At 43.0% G+C, this 22,443-nt stretch overlaps 1 protein-coding gene across 1 annotated transcript in view; it reads left to right on the forward strand.

Moving 5' to 3' along the window:
* Nucleotides 1–22,443, forward strand: part of LOC141144794 (dynein axonemal heavy chain 5-like) — a 454,887-nt gene that overhangs the window by 222,139 nt on the left and 210,305 nt on the right. Inside the window, exons 53-55 of the mRNA XM_073630823.1 lie at nt 13,629–13,958; nt 16,639–16,845; nt 17,409–17,651. Coding sequence (XP_073486924.1) covers nt 13,629–13,958; nt 16,639–16,845; nt 17,409–17,651 — 780 coding nt within the window. The remainder of the gene's footprint in view (nt 1–13,628; nt 13,959–16,638; nt 16,846–17,408; nt 17,652–22,443) is intronic.

The following is a 22,443-nucleotide window of genomic DNA, read 5'->3' on the forward strand; positions in this document are numbered from 1 at the left end:
TATTTCACATCCCTTTTGTCCCTAATGCTTTGTCCAGTGCCCTGCCTGCAGTTTTATATTATATATACTGTTCTTTCTGCCTGGAAACTTGAGAATGTCCATGGCAACCAAAAAGTGTCCCTTTACGTCAAAAGTGGTTTTAGACCAGCTAGAAAACAGCGATAATAAGTTATAATCACTTGCAGAATTGATCGATAGTGATTTGTGGGGAAATTCGTCATCAAACACTGAAAGTAACGACAGCAACAATTCTGCAGCTGAGCAAATTTCAGTGTTTTTGATTTGATTACATTATTGAATACATTTTATTATTATTATTATTATTATTATTATTATTATTATATTATTATTTGTTATAATTATTTATAGTTATTTATTATATTATAATTTATGATTTTGTGTTTCAAACTTTATCATACCTGGGATGTCTACTAGACTCTTGTTTGGACAGATTTAAGTGAGTTAGTTATACCTAAAAATTACAGGCCTACAATATAAAACGCCAAATTTACATGCGAAACAATGTACCTTTGAGATGCAAAAATCTGACATAATCATACTGCCAGGATGGTTAAGGAAGGGAGGTCATTGGATAAGATGTAGTTAGTGAATATTTCAAAAATTTCCCTAGGATCTTACGCTAGGTAGTGTAGACTTTCCTTTCTTTAACCACTTGGTGTCCGCGCTATAGCTGAATGATGGCCACAGCGCGGACCTGAATTTCAGGGAGGCCGTCATATGACACGCGCTGTGATCACCGAGTCAATGAGACTTGGGTGATCACGGATCCGAGTAAGGGGCCAATTTCTCCTTACGCTGAAAAAAAAGCCGGCTTATGTGCAAGGGACATCGATCCCGAAGAGCAAGAGGTAATTCTGCCTCATCTATGCCCACCAGCACCCCCTGCCAGTGCCACCTGCCAGTGCCCACAGTGCCCACCAGTGCCACCAGCCCACCAGTGCCACCTATCAATGCCCACAAGTGCCACCTATCAATGCCCACAAGTGCAGTGTAACCAACCAGTTCCGATCACTGCCACCCATCAGTGCCGATCACTGCCACCCATCAGTGCCCATCACTGCCCATCACTGCCACCTATTGGTGCCCATCAGTGCCGCCTCATCAGCGTACATCAATGAAGGAGAAAAATTACCTGTTTGCAAAATTTTATAACAAAATATTTAAAAAAATACATTTTTTTTTTAATTCGGTCTTTTTAAATTTTTTTTAACAAAAAATAAAAACCGCAGAGGTGATCAAATACCACCAAAAGAAAGCTCTATTTGTGGGAAAAAATTATAAAAATTTCATTTGGGTACAGTGTTGTATGACCGCGCAATTGTCATTCAAAGTGCATCAGCGCTGAAAGCTGAAAATTGGTCTGGACAGGAGGGGGGTTCAAGTGCCCAGTAAGCAAGTGGTTAAAGGAGAAAAATGTCTCTCTATGATGTCCTGTAGTTTCTTTGCCAGAACTCTTTAGGATTTGCTACCCCTCTTGAAGGAAAAGTTGCTTTATGTACTGAATCGATTTCTCAGTATGATCAGATTGTAGAGTGAGAAACAGAGTAAGACTACCAGAATGCTGTGGATCCTCACAGACTAGTGTGGATTTGTACTACTCATTCAGTTAGATCAGTTTACTGAGTGCATCTTGCATTTGTTGAGATTTTGCTCTTTTGTGCACGGCGATGAAGATTAGCTTGCCTCACATTGAAGCATTGCGCATCTGCCAGATGAAATCAGAAACTCGTGTTCTTGTTGATAGTAAAATATTCTATAAGACCCCTTTCACATGGGACAAACTCTGTTGAGACCAACAGGGGATCTGTCCCCTGATCCCCTGCTGGTCATGGCAGAGCGGGCAGATGACAGGTCTATGTCCGCTCAGTTTATGCAGAGCAGACATAGACAGAGCCCCCTGATCTAAACCGCCGATACAGAGGAGGACATATCCCCTTCTGTTTTTTTTCAGTGGTCTGGATTGGACTAGCAGTAGGCAGATGTAAATGGACATAAGTCTGCTTAAATCTGTTGGTCTCTAGGGGTGAATGGTCCATTCCATCAGCTCTGCCTGAAAAACTGACAGGTGGACCTGATTGGACCATACACGTGAAAGGGGCCTATTGAAGGAGGACAAGTTTGAGGTAAAAATTGAACCCAAAGCAGACATTCATTGAAACACCACTGTGTCATGCTGTAAATACTGGGACTTGAGTTAAAGTAAAGGGAAAAAACAAATGCTGTACATATCTGCATCTTATGCAAATTTCCCGATATTTTATTTCTTTTAAATAGCCCACAACACAGAAAAGTAAACAGTTGATCTGCAAAAAATGTGCTCAAATCCTAATTTCCTTTTGTAAAATGACAATGCATTTTTCATATGGACTGAGATTGCAAGAATTAGGGGTCGATTTAATAAAGGCAAAAGGAGTGTGCACTCTGCAAGTGCTGTTGCTCTAGAGCTTAGTAAATGAAATAAAGCTTCACTTTTCAAAAAGTACCCAATCACATGCAAGAAGAATAAAACAGACTGCATTTTTGCTTGCACATGATTGGATGATGGAAATTGGCAGAGCTTTTGCTCATTTACTAAGCTCTGGAGCAACTACTCTTGCAGAGTATTTGCCTTTTAGTAAATCAACCCCATATTGTCAGCCCCCCCCGTTTGTCTGTTGTTAAACTGTTGAATTATGACCATTCTCATAATCTCCACAGCATGGGAGCTATAGTGCAAGATAGTAACTGGAAAGACTGATTGAGATACCACAGAAAGTGTGCACAGGATGCAGGAGAGCTCTGAATTTCTGACAATATATATATATATTTTTGTTGCATTTAATGAACAGGAATAACAAAATGCTTTCAGTGGAATATTTAAAAGACTAAAAGGGGCCAAATAAGAGACATTCATTATTTGGGGTTACACATACTTTTAATAAGAAAGACACATGTGGGCTGCCACTGCCAGTCCCCTTGTAAAGATTCTAGTTTTCTGTATAGGACACTGACCAACTGGGTTTAATAAGGGTTGAGTTGCTAACTTGGAACATGCATGCATATCTGTGAAGTTAGAGTCAGACTTCCTTATTTGCATATTTGTTCCAGATAAGGGGAACAAAGCATTGAAGCAAGAGGGTAAACATGACAGCCAGGAAACTAGCATTTGCTGAATGAGAAGTAGCAATGGCAGCAGCTAGGTTACCTTTAAAAATGTTAGTATATTGGGCCTGCCCAAGTGATTGTTTGCTTCTACATCTGACTTCAAGGGTAATAAAATAAAGGGTGAAACAAAAAAAGAGTCTAACTTGAAAAAAGAGTTGACTATAGAGTAAAGGTGGTTGACTTAGGGACATTGTGTCCTAATGTGAGGAGACCAGATTAAAATCACCTCATATAAGCACATTCAGAAAGTCAAGGAAGACAGCTCGTGACAGCCCACAACAGCCCATAAAATGACTATGAGACTGTGCATAAAGTAGGATTGATTCAAGTGACCTCCTTTCATCTGACCTATGCCCTGAAATAAAGTTTTTGAAAACTAATCTAAATGAAACACATGCAATAAAGCAAAAACATTTTTAGTAAAGTAGGAAAGGGAAAGGCTTTTGGTGAGTTTTTTTTTATTATTGCATTTAGTGTCCCACTCCATTGACACCCTATTCCCTAAATTTCTTGTTTTGGTGTCGCAGGCACAGAAGTGCAAAATCACCTTAGTGAAGTCACAGATAGCTAAACCAATCCAATAAACCTTTTATTTGCTCTCCCTTTTCTGCCCAAAGCTAACATTTTTTGAAAGGAATTTAGTTTTAAAATAAAATGTCTGAACTATGCTGTCCTGGGTTATTGCTTACAGCCAGACATGTACTGGCCATTGGGACTACCGGGAGTTTCTTGGTGGGCCAATGGCTCAGTGGGCTGACGCCTGACGACAGAGGCGGCTCTAGGCTTTGTGAGGCCTTAGGCAAAACTTACACATGAGGCCCCACGGACTGGGACGCTCCGTGATGAGGCCGCTATTCCTCAGGCTGCAGGCAGTATCCGATTTGCCCGTCAGCTCCTGGGCCGCAGAGTCCCAGTGGGGGTAGGCGGAGCCGCCGGCGTCAACTTCAGTGATTGAGAACAGGTAAATTAGGCGTCCACGAGGCCCCTGTGAGTGCGAGGCCTTAGGCGACCGCCTAATTTGCCTAATTAGAGAGCCGCCTCTGCCTGACGAGATTCAGCCAGCTTGCAGAGTAGCACAGGAAGTGTCTGTAATAAGTTCTCTCATGTAGCGCTGCTCCCTGGTGGCCACCCCCTCCACTCTTCTAGTCCATTCTAATTTGCTTTTGATATCACCTGGGATGGACAAGAAGAGAGGAGGGGCCGGCGGGGAGCCCTGTACCCTGCTATGAGCACCGTGCCCTGCTGTGTGCCTTGTGATAAGCCCTGCTGTGTGCCCCATGTTATGCTGCTTGCCCCTTGGTGTGCCCCAAGCCCTGCTGTGAGCCCCTTGATGTGCCCCATGTTCTGTTATGTGCCCCACAATGTGCCCAATGTTCTGCTATGTGCTCCATGTGCCCTAATGGGCCCTGATGTGCCCTGTGCCCTGATGTGCCATGTACCCTGATGTGCCACGTGCCATGTGTTTTGATGTGCTGTGCCCTAATGTGCTCTGTACCCCGATGTGCTGTGCCCCGATGTCCTGTGCCCTGATGTGCTGTGCCCTGTGCCCTGAAGTGCTGTGCCCTCATGTCCTGTGCCTTGTGCCCTGGTGTCCTGTGCCCTGATGTCCTGTGTCCTGATGTGCTGTGTCCTATACCCTGATGTGCTGTGCCCTGTTGTGCTGTGTCCTGTACCCTGATGTGCCATGTGCCCTGATGTACTGTTCCCTGTGCCCTGATGTGCTGTGCCCTGATGTGCTGTGTCCTGTACCCTAATGTGCCATGTGCCCTGATGTGTGCTGTGCCCTGATGTGCCCTGTGCCCTGATGTGCTGTGCCCTGGTGTGCCGTGCCCTGTGCCCTGGTGTGCTGTGCCCTGATATGCTGTGTCCTGTACCCTGATGTGCTGTGCCCTTATGTACTGTACCTTGATGTGGCCTGATGTTCTGTGCCCTGATGTGCCCTGTACCCTGATGTGCTGTGTTCTGTACCCTGATGTGCTGTGCCCTGATGTCCTGTGCCTTGTGCCCTGATGCCCTGTGCCCTTATGTGCCCTGTGTCCTGATGTCCCGTGTCCTGATGTGCTGTGCCCTGATGGGCCGAGTCCTGTGCCCTGATGCATTTTGTCCTGTACCCTGATGTGCTGTGCCCTGATGTGCTGTGTCCTGTACCCTGATGTGCCCTGTGCCCTGTGCCCTGATGTGCTGTGTCCTGTGCCCTGATGTGCTATGCCCTGTACCCTGATGTGCCCTGTATCCTGCTGTGCCCTGTACCCTGCTGTGCCCCATGCTTTGCTGTGTGCCCTGTACCCTGCTGTGTGTTCTGTTGTTCCCTGTACCCTGCTCGTACCCTGTTCTGTACCCTGCTGTGTGCCCTGTGCCCTGCTGTGCCTTGTACCCTGCTGTGCGCACCATGCCCTGCTGTGTGCCTTGTGATAAGCCCTGCTGAGTGCCCAATGTTATACTGCTGCCCATTGGTGTGCCCCAAGCCCTGCTATGAGCCCCTTGATGTGCCCCATGCCCTGTACCTTGATGTGCTGTGCCCTGTATCCTGATGTGCTGTGCCCTGTACCCTGATGTAATGTCCTGTGCCTTGTGCCCTGATGTGCTATGTCCTGATGTGCCCTGTACCCTACTGTGCCCTGTACCCTGATGTGTGCTGTGCCCTGTACCCTGAAGTGTGCTGTACCCTGATGTGTCCTGTGCCCTGTACCCTACTGTACCCTGTACCCTGATGTCTGCTGTGCCCTGTACCCTGAAGTGTGCTGTACCCTGAAGTGTGCTGTATAGGGTTGCCACATCACCCCTTTAATCCAGGACACATATGAATTACACAGGTTCTGAGGCTGATTTAATGCAGATAAGGCACCAAGTAAGTTTAATTACCACCTTAATCAGCCACAGAACCTGTGTAATTAATGCTTGTACCCTGTTCTGTACCCTGCTGTGTGCCCTATGCCCTGCTGTGCTCTGTACCCTGCTGTATGCACCAAGCCCTGCTGTGTGCTTTGTGATAAGCCCTGCTGTGTGCCCCATGTTATGCTGCTTGCCCCTTGGTGTGCCCCAAGCCCTGCCATGAGCCCCTCGATGTGCCCCACGTTCTGATGTGTGCCCCATGTTCTGATGTGTGCCCCATGGTGTGCCCTATGTTCTGCTGTGTACCCTGTGATGTGCTCCATGACCTGCTATGAGCCCCACAATGTGCCCCATGTTCTGCTATGTGCCCCATGATGTTCCCCATGTTCTGCTGTGTGCCTCATGTTCTTCCTGTGTGCCCCATGATGTGCCTCATGTTCTGCTGTATGCTCTGTGATGTGTCCCATGACCTGCTGTGAGCCCCACAATGTGCCCCATGTTCTGCTGCGTGTCAGATGATGTTTCCAAGGTTCTGCTGTGTGCCCTATGATGTGCCCAAGGTTCTGGTGTGTGCCCCATGATGTGCACAATGTTCTGCTGTGTGCCCCATGTTCTGCTGTGTGCTCTATGATGTGCCCCATGTTCTGTTGTGTGCTCTATGATGTGCCCAAGGTTCTGCTGTGTACCCCATGTTCTGCTGTGTGCCCCATGTTCTACTGTGTGCCCCATATTCTGCTGTGAGCCCTATGATGTGCCCCATGTTCTGTGTGCCCCATAATGTGCCATATTGTGCCCTGCTGTGCCCCCCTGTAATGTGCCCTGCCCTGCTGTCCCCTGTACACTGCTTATCTCAAGTTACACCCAGAACTGATCATCTATGCAGAAAAAGACAGCACAAATTTCACATAAAATAGGTAAGTTCTAAGTTTTCTTTAATGCCATTTCTTAAAATAATTGTTTTTTTATTACAGCTCACTGATCACGCCAATTTTCCGTGAGCTGTAGATCTGAATGCTACGGGTTACAGCACACCTAAATTGTTGGCCCCACTCCTGAAACCCCAATGGTTGCCTTACCCATACCCCAGTTAAATTTTATTGCTTGAATTATTTTTTTCCATTACGGGCGTGAGTGGGGCCTCAAGTTTTGCCTAAGGCCTCACAAAGCCTGTCAAAGTAATGGCTGCGTGGCTCGCACAGCCATTAATTTGAGCACCGGCGTGGCTGTATGGGAGGCAGGAGCTGCAGTCAGTCTACCTGCATTCACACTGCATGTGTTAGCCATATGTATCTTCAACCCTGAGAATGATTCACAATGCTATTGAAGTCTTTCCCCTCCTCCCACCCCCCAGCTCTCTTCTCCCTTCCTCCTCTTGTCCCAATGCAGGTAACCAGAGCTGAACCCGATCCCCGCCAATCAAAGGCCAGCAGGCAGCCAGTGATCGGGGGTGTGGGGGGTAGTCCGGAGGGGGGTCTGGCCAGGTCCGGGGAGTCATCGGTGGAACAGGGGTGCTTCTACAATGTGATGGTGGAGCAGCAAGTGCCGGGTAGTCTCCCTCCTAAAGCAGCACTGATCTCAGTGGAGGACCAGATCATTGATTTGACAAATCCCAGCCACACACTCCAATCACACTGCCGGCTGGCCACTACAAGGGGAAGAACTGCAAAGCTTCATATTATAGGAGGCTGAGCCATGGCAGACAGACAGATGGGGGGGGCTCTGCACTCCTGTGGGGGCACTCTATCACCTTCACCCCCCCCCCACCCCACAATGCATGCAGGAGCCAGCAAGTAGCCAGGGAAAGACTGATGGCATGCACTGCCATGGACTGGCTGTGCAGCAGTGGCAGTTTTCTGAAATTCCAGGCAATGAGGCTGTAGCAATGTTCCTGCATGACATTAGCCCTCCCACTCCACTTGTTTACTTGTGCATGTTTTCAAAATTAAAGTGGGCCGATCTGGATGAAGTCCAGGGCCAAATTTTTGTCCCAGTCCAGCCCTGCTTACAGCACACAGGCTGCGCCTGCACCCAGCACTTTCTGAATTTATGTTGTGGTGTTTTCATCACTTTGCTTATACTACATATAACAAATGATGTTTATGTAATCATCTATGTAAATAATGTTAATACTACAATGCAGCTAAATAATTATCTAATTTAATGCATTATTTATGCAATAGACCTCAGGAGAATGTACACTAATTGATATTATATGAATTTATTTGATATATTTGAATCTAGTCTGCTGGGATCTACAAAGTGGACAAGCATAAATCCAATTAAACTATATACATGAAAAAATGTTATGCCCTTTTACTATAAAAAGGAGTTCACCACAATTGCTAATATAACCTTAAAATTGTGCTGCTGAAGTTGTTGATGGCAGAACACTTAACAGAATGCAAGATTCAGTGCCTTTAATTAGGCTGTTTTAATTCAGCAGTTAGGCAATTTACATATTGATGGAAGGCTTTGGCTTTTTCTTTATCCATATTATACAACTTTGCATGGCACATTAGAACATATAGGAGATGAAGTATGACGTGAACAGAAGTTACAATGTAATTGGTGTTTATATTTTTCAGCAGAATCTACGGTAAGACTAGCTTTAGAACCCTACTAGGAGTTTATTTTTTGTTTACAAACTTTTTTGTTAGGTACAAAATAATGGTACAAAACATTATAACATAAGTCCAGTGAAGTACAGTATATAGTAATCATCGAAATATATGGATTATGGCAAAGTAAAAGCATAGAAGAATAATAATTCTTATATTTAATACAGTATTTTGGATGTTATATTTAGTTTTTAATGACGCAAAGGAGGTAAATGAGGTGTTTTCAATGAATTTTTTGAGGGTGGTTAGGTTGTTATTGATCCACCATGAGAATGAATTAATATCTTGATGGTATGCTAAGAATTTCAGGTCTCCTATAAAAGAGGCGTGAGGAGAAGTGGTAGAAGTAATTTTGAATTTTTTGTTATGTAGTTTCCACAACTGATATGAGTGAGCTACTAATTGATTAAAGTTTTCTAAGATGTGATTGGAAACTTTATTACCCCATAATAGCCCTGATATAGAATAAGGTAGTACCGAGTCTTTCTCAAACATAACCCATGGGATTTTTGGTTTGTGTATGTGCCATTGGGCTATCTGGGACCATCGTACAGCTAAATAATATGACCAGAAGTCTGGGAGTCCTAAACCGCCATTTTTTGGGGATTTGTATAATATTGATTTAGCTATCCGAGGCTGGAAATCTGATCATATAAATTTATTAACATCTGATTGAAATTTGGTATTCATCAGCTTATTTAATCTAATTGGGAGGACCCTAAATAAGTATAATAACTTTGGTAGAATAGACATTTTAATGGCTGTTATTTTACCTAAAAATTATATATTGAATGATTTCCATATTTTTAAGGTCAATCTTAATTTTTTCATCATGGGAGAATCATTTTTAGAGGATAAGTTATTGGTGTCTTGGGTAAGGTGAATACCTAGATAAGGTAAAGTGTCTTTAGACCATGTGAAGTTGAATGAAGTGCGAATGGTGTCTAATTGAGTTGGTGGAATGTTTATTGGCATTCCAATGGATTTTGAGACATTTAATGACAGTCCTGACAGTGCAGAGAAGTCTTTAAGTGTTTTCAATAGGTTTGGTAATGCTATGTTAGGTTGGGTGAGGAATAATATCATATCGTCAGCATACATGCTGAGTTTATATGTTTTACCATTAGAACTATATCCTTTTATGTCTGGGTGTTGTAAAATCGCTGCTGCTAAAGGTTCATTTGCTAGGGCAAATAATAAAGGTGAAAGGGGGCATCCTTGTCGGGTTTCCCTTCCCACTTTGAAAAAATCTGAGTTACAGCCTGGTAGTTTTATTCTAGTGGAGGGGTTGTGATAGAGAGCATGGAATGCTTGAATAAATTCCCCTTTAAAGCCATATTTTTGTAATACTAAATCAAGGTATCTGTCAAAAGCTTTATTGATGTCAAGACTTAATAATAGAACTGATTGAGATTTGATGTTTGCGTCTTGGATTATATTTGTTACTAAACAAATGTTGTCTGTGATCTGCCTTCCTGATATAAATCCGGATTGGTAAGGGGATATGAGAGGAGATTATTGTTGCTAATCTGTTGGCTAATAATCTAGAGAAAATTTTGAGGTTATTATTACTGATATTGGTCTATAGTTTTGGGGTAGTGTATAATCTTTGTTTGGTTTATTAATTAAGGACATGTTGGCCAACAACATCTCTTCAGGGAACTAATCTCCTTTCAGGATGCCATTGTATAGTTTTGTTAGTGTTGGGGTAAGAAGTTGTGGGAATTGTTTATAATAAAAGGAGGAAAATCTGCCTGGGCCAGGAGCTGAATTTCTTTTAAGGGATTTGAGAATTAGAAGAATTTAATCCTCAGTGCAAGGAGCATTTAATGTGTCAATCGGAGTAGTGGTCAGTGAGGGTATAGGAATATTGTTTAGCCATTCTAGATTCATGGGTGGGATTCTAGAGGTTGGTTTAGAAAGAAGGTCTGAGTAAAATTTGGTGAATATAGAGAGTATTTCTTGCGGATGAGTGATCAATTGGTTGGTATTATTCTTACGTTTGTAGACGTGAGTTGGTTTAATTGTTTGATTTGATTTACGGGCAAACATTGTCGAGCATGTGTTTCTTGATAAGAAAAATTTTGCTTTTGACCAGCGGAGTGCCTTTTCCACTTTGAAGGTGAGCAAAGAGTCTAACTCAGTGCGTTTTGGAGAGATTAAGGTGTAGATTCCAGGGTCGTGTGTGTTAGTGTGTTCTTTATATAATTTATGAAGTTCTTTCGTTAGGGAGAAGATCTTGTCCCATCTCTCTCTGTTATTTTGAGAGGTTAATTTGATAAGGCGGCCTCGTAAGACCGCCTTATGTGCCAGCCAAAGGGTAGTAGGGGATATGTCTGGTGTGGAATTTATTGTGAAATAGTCTTTAATAGCATGTTAGTGTTTAGGGTCAGTGAGTAAAGCTTCATTAAGTCTCCAAGAGTATGGAGTTGAAGAAAGTCCTATGAATTGGGTGCCAAGTGTAATGATATGATGATCTGACCATGTGCATGGGTGTATTGAAGCTTCATTTGTGTTGGCCAGGATAATGGGAGTGCAAAAAATGTAAGCCAGGCGGGAATAAGAATTATGGGGGTGTGAATAGAAGGTGTATTCTCATGCCCCATATATTAAGAGCTCTCCATGAGTCAATGAGTTGCATTTCATTAATGTATCTAGAGGTTGTTTTTGAAAATGATTTTGAGGATTGGTTTCGTTTACTACAGTCTAGATTAGGTTGTAATACAGAGTTGAAGTCACCTCCTAGTATTATATGAGGTGAATGATAACGTTGTAAAGTGTGAAAAAATTGTGTGAAAAATGTGGTTTGTGCGTCATTCGGTGCGTAGACATTGGCAATTGTTAGTTCTCTACCTGATCGTAAACCTGATAATAATATATCTACTGTGGATCTTTGTAAACCTGTTGTACATCGAAAAGAAATGATTGATGGATAAAAAAAAGCAACTCCTTTAGTTTTGTTGGGAGATAAGGTATAGAAAGATTGGTTATATGCTTTGTGAAAAAAGGTTGGGTGGTTGTCCTTCATGAAATGTGTTTCTTGTAATAGGATAATTTTGGCATTTAATTTCTTATACTGTATGAATGCTTTTTTCCTTTTGTTAGGGAAGTTGAATCCTTGCACATTGTGCGATATGAACCTGATGGTCATGGTGGTGGTTTAAATATTTGGGGATACATCTGAAAGTATATATGGCAACCAAATATTAGAAATTCAGGGTTTGGATCGGTGTACAAGGAAACAGACAGAAGCGCATATCTATTAGAACCCTCCTAGGATTTTAAAGCTGGTCATACATACCTGTGGAACTTGCAGTATCTGCAGTTGACTGCATTCTACAGTTTGCAAGTTTGGGCACGCTCAGAGTATTAATTTCTAAAAGACATGTTGAAAAAGGCAGTATAAACATGATGTGTTATGTACAGTAGTGTTCACCTACCACACACCATGTATCTTTTACTGATTAGCTTTGGCAAACTGAAATGTCATTGTATGCTATGAGTTAAAATACTTTATACACCGTAATTGGCTAATTGTCACCTTTTAAAATAAGAGTGATTTTGTTGCCTTTAAAATTGATTTCCAAGTGTACCTGTGGTCATTTCAAATCTAATACTGTCCTTTAGTTTCCATAACAGGCACTTACAGGTTCCTGCTAGTGTTTTCAATTTATTTCCAGAGCTCTCTGAGAACCCTAAAACCCTTTTAGGCATATTCTGCTCACAGCACCACAGCAGCACGCTTTATTTCCCATCTCTCCCGCTCTGCACCCATATTGGCCACCAAAAATAATTAGCGGAAGACACGAGAGGGCATGCCACAAATTCAACCATTCACACCTATAGTAATAAGCAAATAGCATGTTCTTTGTAACATAACCCCATTATGAGTTTAGAAAAACTTTAATGATTGTAGTTAGGACATGTGCAGCAGAACCTAATTGGCTCTAGTTATGATTCTTCTCCCAGTAATGCTATGAAGTAAATTTCAGGAAGCTGGAAAAAAAAATTCAGTTACTAAGGCTCAGTTCACACAGGGACGACTTGTCAGGCGACCTAGTCGCCTGACAAGTCGCCTCCCGTTCTGTGCTATGGAACCGTTCTAAGGGGAGCGACGCAAGTCGCTCCGACTTAGAAAAAGGTTCCTGTACGACTTTGGGGGCGACTTGCATAGACTTGCATAGACTTCTATACAGAAGTCGTTTTGCAAGTCGCCCGGGCAGTCGTGTGCAGGTCGCCTCGGTGAGAACCGAGGCTTATACTAGCTGGATTTAAAAGCACGCTTAATTATTTATTCAATACATAATTGCACTAACTGGTATTTTTTCCTGTATTATTCCTATACCCCAGCTTTAACCTGCTACTGTTCTTTAGTGGTTGCAGTATTCATACACATCTACTCCCATGCTGGGTGGCACAGCAGCAAGCTAAAAAAAAAAAAAAAAAACTGCACTGGGTGGCTCTGAAGTAATTTGCTGTAGCCGCTGACCGAATGCTGGTTTTCCAGCAGGATAATTTGACAAAATCCGGTCTGATGACCAGCTTCTGTTTAACAGAAAAGGCTGCACACGAATTGAAACTCAATTTCAATGCATGTGTACCCAGCTTTCTATTTAGCAATTGCAAGAATACTTGTAAATAATAATAATAATTTGATATAATGCTTTTTTTTCATAACCATGTTTGTAGAATGGCTTTTTTAGTCTGATAATTCAGAACGTGCTAGAGAAAATATGTATATGCTAATGTTTTAGGAGGCCTGTTGTATTTACATTTAGCAACCTGTTCCATTTAATTTCTGCTTTCGAACTAGCGTTACAAATACTGCATGGATCTAACCAACCTATGTTCTTCTGTTAACTGTCCGAAATTGGTGGCCAGTGGCCACCCACAGGTTGTAATTTTGATGAAATATAATTGTTCTATATTTTATTGTAAAATATATTTCAACATTTTATATTGTAATGGCCAAGAACTTTATACTTAATTGTTGTTCTAATATTTTATTACTAGATAACCAACGAAATTGTAAGGCAACTCATGGAGCAAAAGGGCTTCTACAACCTAGAAAAACCTGGTGAATTCACTAGTGTCGTTGACATTCAATTTGCGGCAGCCATGATTCACCCCGGAGGAGGTCGAAATGACATTCCCCAGCGATTAAAGCGCCAGTTTACAGTCTTTAATTGCACTCTACCATCAAACTCCTCTATTGACAAAATATTCAGGACAGTGGCTGAAGGCTATTTCTGTGAACAAAGGGGTTTTCTTCTTGAAGTGTGTAAGCTGGCATCTGCATTGGTCCCTACTACACGCAGAGTGTGGCAGGCAACTAAAATTAAGGTAAGTCATCTTTGTACCAGATGCTAAAATTTTAGATAAGACTACAGTGTTTTTCATAGCATGCATAATATGGACATTTGAAGTTTACTGTAACTTTCTTAAAAAAATATAACCTAACAGATAATTTTGTCCAGGACAGTCATTAATGTGCTTTCATTTTCTTTTCTTCTTTGTTTCATTCTATGAGATACTATGAAATTATAATATCAGGAACCTGCTTGTGGTGGGTTTGCTTGGCAGTCATCTGGAAGTTGCTTCTCTCTCTGTGGCACAATCTGGTATTAGGACTTTGATTGGTATTATAGGCTTTCTTTTCAGCACCCTCTTGTTAAGTCTTCTACTGTTTACTACTGTTTTATCTTCTGTCTTTCCTGGGTCCTGCTGCCCACTTTTTGCTGTTATTGCTGTTTCTTCTGTCCTTGTTGGGTCCTTCTATCTGCTCATTACTGCTCCCATGACTGTTGTTTCTCCTACAACTCTCTCAGGGTTCTCCTGCACCCTATTCCTGTGTTGCAGCATTAGCAAACCTGCCCTGTGTATCCGTTAACATGAGCTGTGCACATGAAGGGTGTGTATATCTCCTGATTGGTCCATATTTGTATTAGCTTGCAATGACTGCTGTCTCCATAATGCCTTCATTTGTACATGCTCCAGTCTTCCTACACCCTGCTACATTCCTGCTTCTGATTTCCTTGAACCTACTTTGTCATGACCTCTGATCTGCTGGACTCCTGGGATCTGACTGTTTGATCGCATGGTTTGTCCTTGACTGTTTTCCACCTGCCCTGACATTACCAGTGTTCCTAACTACATTTCTGCTCCATGGACTAGTTTACATGCCAAACATTTAGTGACCCCCATACCAATCTTAGGTAACTCTGTTAACCACATATATGTCTTCTTTTTGCCACCTACTCTTTTCAGCTAGATACAGTAGATTCTCAGTTTTATAACTACTTGACATTTCCTAGCTCACTCATGTTGAGGAATGGTTACATTGTAAGGCCAGATAAACTGAAGCTTAAGTTCCTATAATGCAGCCAAGTGCCAGTACATAAATATAAAGTTATTTGAAAAGGTGGAGGCTTCAGGGGCTGCTATACAAGACATTTATGAAGTGCCCTCTTCAGAATTCTATTGATATTTACAACTGCAACACTGGATAATGGTGTTATGTCAAACCTCAGACTTTGGCTTTAGTTTGAACAAACCTGTTTACACTCTCCCAGATCACCTAGACTAATTTATGTTATATACGCTGTGCTGAATGACCATAGAATGAGATCATGCAACCCCTATACACTTTGGTGCAAAGCCTGGTTGAATTTAACAAACATGACAATTCTAGAATCAGCATACAAGGTTCTCTTGAGGTGGTACTGGGTCCTTGCCCACATAGCTCATGTGAACCCAAATGATAGTAATAGGTGCTTAAGAGGCTGTGGACATTGTAGTGATGTTTTTTGGTCTAGATTATTTGGACTATGTCAAACTCAGTTTCACCTAATAATCCCTAAGGATGCCAAGTTTGCTTTACTACACTGCCTAATCCCAGGCCTCTTCTCCCATTAACAGCAAATGGCCATCTACTTATTTTTGACAGCCAAATAGGTGACAGCCAAAGCCTGGAAGAAATCTTTGGTCCCCTTTCAGGAAGTCAAAGGCCATATGACCACACTGATGATTAAAAAACAAATGTCTAGCTTCCTTAAGGACTCTACCTCCAAATTTCTCAAAACCTGGGAACTGTAGCTTAACTATGCATTACCCTTTGTGGAACCTTCCAGTCTAAGCTATCAATAGTTGGATGTCCTAACCTGTACCCAAGTCTGTAGAGAATTTGGCCCACATTTCTCCTTCCCTACCTCTTTGCTCTCTTTCTCTCCATTCTCTTCCTGTACCTTTTGCTCACTTGCTCTAGAGAGTGTGCACTCACCAAGATGACTAGATATCACTGGATCCTGGCTGTCTTCATGTTGGCTCCATGGTCAGCCCTTCAGAGTGTTGACTTTAGTCATTCTGTTGGTATTTACTTTCCAAAACGTTCAATTATTCTATGCAACTATTTTGTCCCTTTGCATGGGCGTATTTGTTGTTATTTAAATTTCTATGAAAATCAATAAAAATCATTGCACAGAAAAGGAGGTTGCTAAAAACTAAGTGTGTCACAACAGTTATTGACTGGTCTTAACAGCAGTCAACCCTTAAATATAGTACAGCTTAAGACATGACTAGCCTTTTTATATTAAAACTATTTATTTACTTGTTTTAATTGCCTTTGCTGTGGAACGGTTTGCTGTCAGCAGTGTTCTGAGAAGCTGTAAACAAACCTTTCACACTCTTTTACAACTAATTCTTGCTTTTTTCCCATGATTAGAATCAAGCAGAACTACATACGAGTACTGTAATCCTTAATCGTGACTTTATCATTGGAAGAATTTTTTACCTTTCCTTACCTTTTCCCTTTACATCATTATGTTTACTACTGGATCACCACCCACATGTACAGTCAGCTTACCCACTAGGCAAAATATAAAATATTATAAACTAATATACATATGCAGTCTTTGGAAGAAAATTCAAAATACTCTCACCCTGGTAGAATAATGTCTTCTTGCCATATTTTTGCTATGTATGGATAATATGTTTTTTTAGAATTGTATTTAATTCCATTCTGCAGATGTTACCGACCCCAGCGAAATTCCATTATATCTTTAACTTGCGGGACTTGAGCCGTATTTGGCAGGGGATCTTGACAGTTACATCAGAGGTCTGTCGCAGCACTGACATTCTTGTGGCACTTTTCCAACATGAATGCACACGTGTGATTGCAGATAGGTTTGTTGACCAGAAAGATAAGGACTGGTTCGAGAATACACTGCATAAGGTAATGATGTGTAAATTTATACTATTCATATAATATTGCCATAAGCATCATGTGGTAGTAGTTGCTCTGAGGAACAAGTTTTAGAACATTCTTTCAGAGCAGTATTTGTGATTTTATATGTAAACATTTGTCAAGTTCCTGTTTAAAAAAAAAAGTCAAGTTCATAATTATGTGGCATTTAACAAAAATGCATGGTTGTATCCATTTTCATTCATCTTCATTTGCACATTCTATGAAAATGATTGCCCACTATCTCCCAAATATAAATAGCTTAAAAAAAATAGTCAGGAACAAGATGGGCGATAGATGGCATTTGTAGTGGGCTAGGGTATACTTTTGTTGGATTTTGAGAGCCTAGCTTTTCCACATGACAGCAGTGAAGCATGGTGACTTCACCTGCACTTTCCTGGAGTGTGGAAAGCTGGGGCTGAGGTTTTAAAAATGTTTACTTTTATTTTTGACACATTTTAAAGCTACTTATATTTAGGAGATAGGGCTTTCAATAAACCAGACCTTTCAATAAACCAGATATTTTTTCTCTAAACTTTTTTTTTTACCTTTAGATTGCTTCAGAAGATCATGGACAAGAGCTGTTGCAGAGTGTACCAAAAGAGTCCTACTTTGTAGACTTCTTACGAGATGCACCAGAAGCTACTGGTGATGAACCAGATGATGCAGATTTGGAAGCGCCTAAAATCTATGAGCCTGTCCCTTCATTTGAACAACTATCAAACAGGCTAGACATGTTCATGCAACAATACAATGAAGCAGTTAGGGGAGCAAGAATGGATCTGGTGTTTTTCAAGGTAAATAAATTATATTGTGTAATACGTCATGTTTAATATAACTCACAAATGTTTTTTAACCCCTACCGCTGGCTTCTGCCTAACCCTTTAAGGGTTTGTATTGTGGGAGGTGTTAAATGGGCGTCATTGATCATGTGAACACAGTGGTTGGCTGCCACAATGATAACATGATGAGGAGCCCATCTTAAAAGTTTCTACTAATCACTGAGTGACAAGGGAGCTGTCAGTGACAGTACGGTCATAGTACTGGGGACACAAGATGGAAGCTCATGCCTTTATTGAGATTGATGAGAGGCATGTGTATATATATATATATATATATATATATATATATATATATATATATTTTTTTTTTTTTTTAATTTCAGAGGCCTCTGTTTACCACAATATTCTCTCCTTATGTAACTCTTTAATATTTTTTGCTGAAGCATCAGTCCCTACCATGACATGAACACTTTTTTTAATTGTTAGTTCTACTAAGCTACAGTACTTGTTTGTGGAATTCTTTTTCATATTTATGTGCTAAGAAGGAAGGATCATCTAACCTACAACAAAAAATCATTGCAGCTTTGTTCTTTCATTTGTTTGTTGAAAAGTCACATAATTCTCACTTCTGCTGCTTTAGTGCTTTGGTTCTCTACTTAAGCTCTTTTGGTAGTCCCACTTTTGAGAGAATACTTTAGTTCTCCGCATAGATATCATCAAAAAGTTACAGAACCTTAACCACCTAAAGATCAGGCCTATTTCTGACATTTGTTGTTTGCAAGTTGAAATCAGTATTTTTTGCTAGAAAATTACTTAGAAACAGGGCTTTTTTTTCTCAGAGAATAGGTGCAGGAACTCCCCCTTTTGGGAGTTACCCATTCTTTGCCCCTACCTACCTCTGAGCACCAGTTCTTGGTTCCACCCCCTACCCACCTCCCAGCACTGCACCTTTTAGAGAATACAGAACCAAGTAACATTTGTGGTACTAAGTAATTTGTATGGAATTTGTTTTTGATAACAAGAAAAGCAGTAAAATAGACCCCCCACAGCCAACAACAATAGACCCACCAGCAACAATAGATCCCCCCTGCAACAATGGACCACCTACAACAAAATACCACCCAGCAACAATAGACCCTCTAGCAGCCAGCTATAATAGACTGCTCCCTCAACAGTAGATCCCTCCCAGTGACAACTGACCCCCCAACAACATAAGACCCACCTCAGCAACAATAGATCCCCCACCAGCAACAGTAGTCCGAGATGAGAGAGACCTTGCCAGGCCACAACATCATCACTCACCATCTCGGTCCAGACGTGACTCTCCGTCTAGGATCCAACAGCAGAGGAGATGTTCCCATTCCTCCTCCAAGCAAAGCAGACGTTCCCATTCCTCCTCCAGACACCACACCCACCACCATGACAGCCGCTCTTATCGCAGAGCCTGCTGGGGATGTGGGACATGAGTCCCGGAGGGCAAATTACTGTGTGATCCATGTTATGCCCAGGCGGTTGGGGAAAAAGAGATGGAAAACCAACAAATGGAGTCTCATGTTAAGCAAGTGGTGCAGCAATCCCTAAACGAGTGGGGTACAACCCACTCGTGGAGACAGTCCACCACTCTATCTGGCTCCCTGGCTGACGAGGCCCAGGAGGATCCGGGCCCTTCCCAGCCTTACAATGCCTCCCCCGGCTCTTCAGATAGCGAATTGGAGGGAGATGATTTTGTCGGTGGCTTCAACTTCACCTTTGTTTCCCCACTAAATAAGGTGGTCAAAGAGGCCCTTAAGTGGGAAGATCCTTCCACTCCTCCGGCTAAACAAAGGAAGTTCTTTAAACATTTAGGGAAGGAACGTTCCAACTTCCTGCTCCTTTCCAAATTAAAGCATATCTTTGACGAGGAGTGGAATAAGATAGACAAGACATTTTGTCAAACAAAACCTCCAGATTATACCCCTTAAATGCTCCCCTCATAGATGCAGCTCTGATGAGACTTGCCAAACGCATCACTCTTCCTTTAGAGGATACTGTATCCTTCAAAGACGGGCTCGAGAGGAGAATAGACCAAGACCTCAAGAGAATTTACGGGCTAGCCAGGATGGCTTGCAAACCTGCCTTGATGCTTGCTACCATGTCCAAGGCTATGGAGGCTTGGACAGAAAATGTAGACTCCATGCTCAAAGGTGTTTCAGAAGATCTAGCCAGGAGCTCGGCAATCGAGGAATTGAAGCTGGCAGTGGCCTTCCTGGGGGAGGCTCCTATTGACCTGATATGCCTATTGGCCCGGCCTATACTATCCTCGGTCACGGCTAAGTGGGCCCTTTGGTTGCACCCTTGGCTCGCTGATCCAGCATCTAAGCAAGCCTGGTGCAGGATCCCAATTGAGGGGCCCTCGTTGTTTGGTAACAGGCTGGATAGCGCCATAGCCCAAGCCACGGGTGGGAAATCATTTTTCATGCCCCGGGATAGGCGTCTGCTTGCTCAGAAGACACCTCAGCACAGAAGACGCAGTACCGAGCGTTCAAGGGAAGCACGCTCTTACATGCCCGGCCGAGATTTCAGAAGGAATTGGAGCAGAGGTCAGACATCCTTCCAAAAGTATGCTAAAAGCAAGGTGTCCAGTGGACGAGAGCCGGCTCAGTCCTTTTTTTATTTGGGCCCTCCCAGGCGGGTCAGATGGGGGCGCGTCTGCTTCTTTTCCAGCACGTCTGGGTGGCTTCAATCTTGGATTACTGGACCATCAAGGCGGTCTCAATAGACCAAACCTGGTCCTTCACCTGTACTCTGCCCCCCAGATTTATTTCCACCCTGCTACCACAGTCAGAAGAAAAGAAGCAGGTGTTACTATCCTACGTGGACTCATTGATAGTGCAAGGGGCTGCGATGCCTGTCCCGAAAGGAGAAGAGTTACAGGGGGTATACTCCCCTCTCTTCCTCGTGCAGAAGAAAAATGGTTCATGACACCCTGTGATAGACTTAACTTATCTAAACAAGTTCATAAAATACGAAAGATTCAAAATGGAAACTTTGTCTACCATCCAACAAGCCGTGCAGCCAGGCAATTGGCTAATCTCAATCAACTAAAAAGATATCTGTTTTCATGTGCCTGTGGCAGAGGAATTCCACAAATACCTCCGGTTTAGAGTCGGGCAAGATCATCTACAGTTTACCTGCCTCCCTTTTGGGTTGACAACCTCACCCCAAGTCTTTTCAAAGGTTCTTTTGGCCATAGTAGCCCTCATCAGAACAAAAGGGATACGCTTGTACCACTCGATGACCTTCTGCTACTGTCCCAAGACAAGGAGCAGCTATTGATCCACAGAGAGCAGGTCATAACCACACTGCTCGAGTTTGGTTGGCTCCAAAATTTAGAGAAAAGCCATCTGGAACCAGTTCAGTGCCTGTATACCTAGGGGCCCAGCTCGACGCGGTGGAGTGCACCATCTCTCTCCCAGTGCAAAAGATCCTAGTCATCCGAGGGAGAATCTCACGGGCTCTGAGTTCCTCACGCCTAAAGGCTTCACAGTGCCTAAAAATTATCGGCACGATGGTCTCTACGACCCCAATGGTCAAATGGTCCCTATGGAGGTTACACCTTTTCAGACAGGGTTCCTCTGTCAGTGGAACTCCAGGGATGACAGTCAGTCCATTTACATAACCTCGGTGATGAGGGACAGCCTCTTTTGGTGGCTCCAGCACAGAAATCTGCTCACTTGCCACTCCATTGCCCCGTCTCATGGGTCACGGTCACAACCGATGCCAGCGAGACCGGTTAGGGAGCCCTCTGCAGGTCAGAACTTGCACAAAACAAGTGGGATACCCGTCTTCATAACCTGGGCTCAAACGTCCTGGAACTACAGGCAGCCTGGTGTTCCCTTCAATCATTTTCTCATCTCCCGAAAGAGGAGTCTGTCTTACTGAGAATGGACAACACCATAGCAGTCTCCTGTGAAGAGGCAAGGGGGTACTCAGAGCTCCACACTGATCCAGGAAGTTGAGCCCATCATGTCCTGGGCTCAGAAAAACCTTGCCAATATTTCAGTGGTCTTCATACCCGGAGTGCAGAATGTCCAAGCAGAATTGCTGTCTCGCACACGGTTAGACAACAACGAGTGGTCTCTTCGAATGGATCCTGTCCTTGGGAGTTAATCCCAAAGTGGACCTATTTGCATCCCCCTATAACTTCAAGATCAAGAAGTACTCCACAAGGGGCCGTTGCAGTCAGGCCTTCGGGGTGGATGCCTTGACAGATCAGTGGAGCTTCAACAGGGTGTATGCCTTTCCCCCACTCCCGATCATCCTCAGAATTTTACGGAGACTCCAGGTGGAAGCGGTCGAGGTGGTGGTGATTGCACCTTACTGGCCGAACAGTCCATGGTTTCCCTTCATGACCCAGCTTAGCTTCCGGGACCCGGTGCCTCTCCCTCCCAGGCCGGACCTTCTCTCTCAGGGGCAGCCCTGCACCATTGTTCGGCATTGCTGAGACTGCTGGTCTGGTTCTTGAGAGAGAGAGAGGTTGGAATCTATCGGGTGCGCTTCAAGAGTGATTTCCACCCTCATAAGCTCAAGGAAAACGAGCATGAATAAAGTCTATGGGAGAATATGGGCCAAGTTTGTTGGGTTCTCATCCTTTAAGAGCAGATCATTCAAGGATCCAGGAATTCAGGATATCCTCAGCTTCCTTTAGTCCGGCCTAGATCTGTCTTTATCCATTAGTTCTCTCAGAGTCCAAGTCTCAGCCCTATCAGCCTTCTCTGGAACATCATGGGTGGCTCACCCCTAATCAGGCAATTTTTCCGCGGGGCGA

This window comes from Aquarana catesbeiana, linkage group LG05 (genome assembly GCF_042186555.1).
Source record: "Aquarana catesbeiana isolate 2022-GZ linkage group LG05, ASM4218655v1, whole genome shotgun sequence".
Classification (NCBI taxonomy): Eukaryota; Metazoa; Chordata; class Amphibia; order Anura; family Ranidae; genus Aquarana; species Aquarana catesbeiana.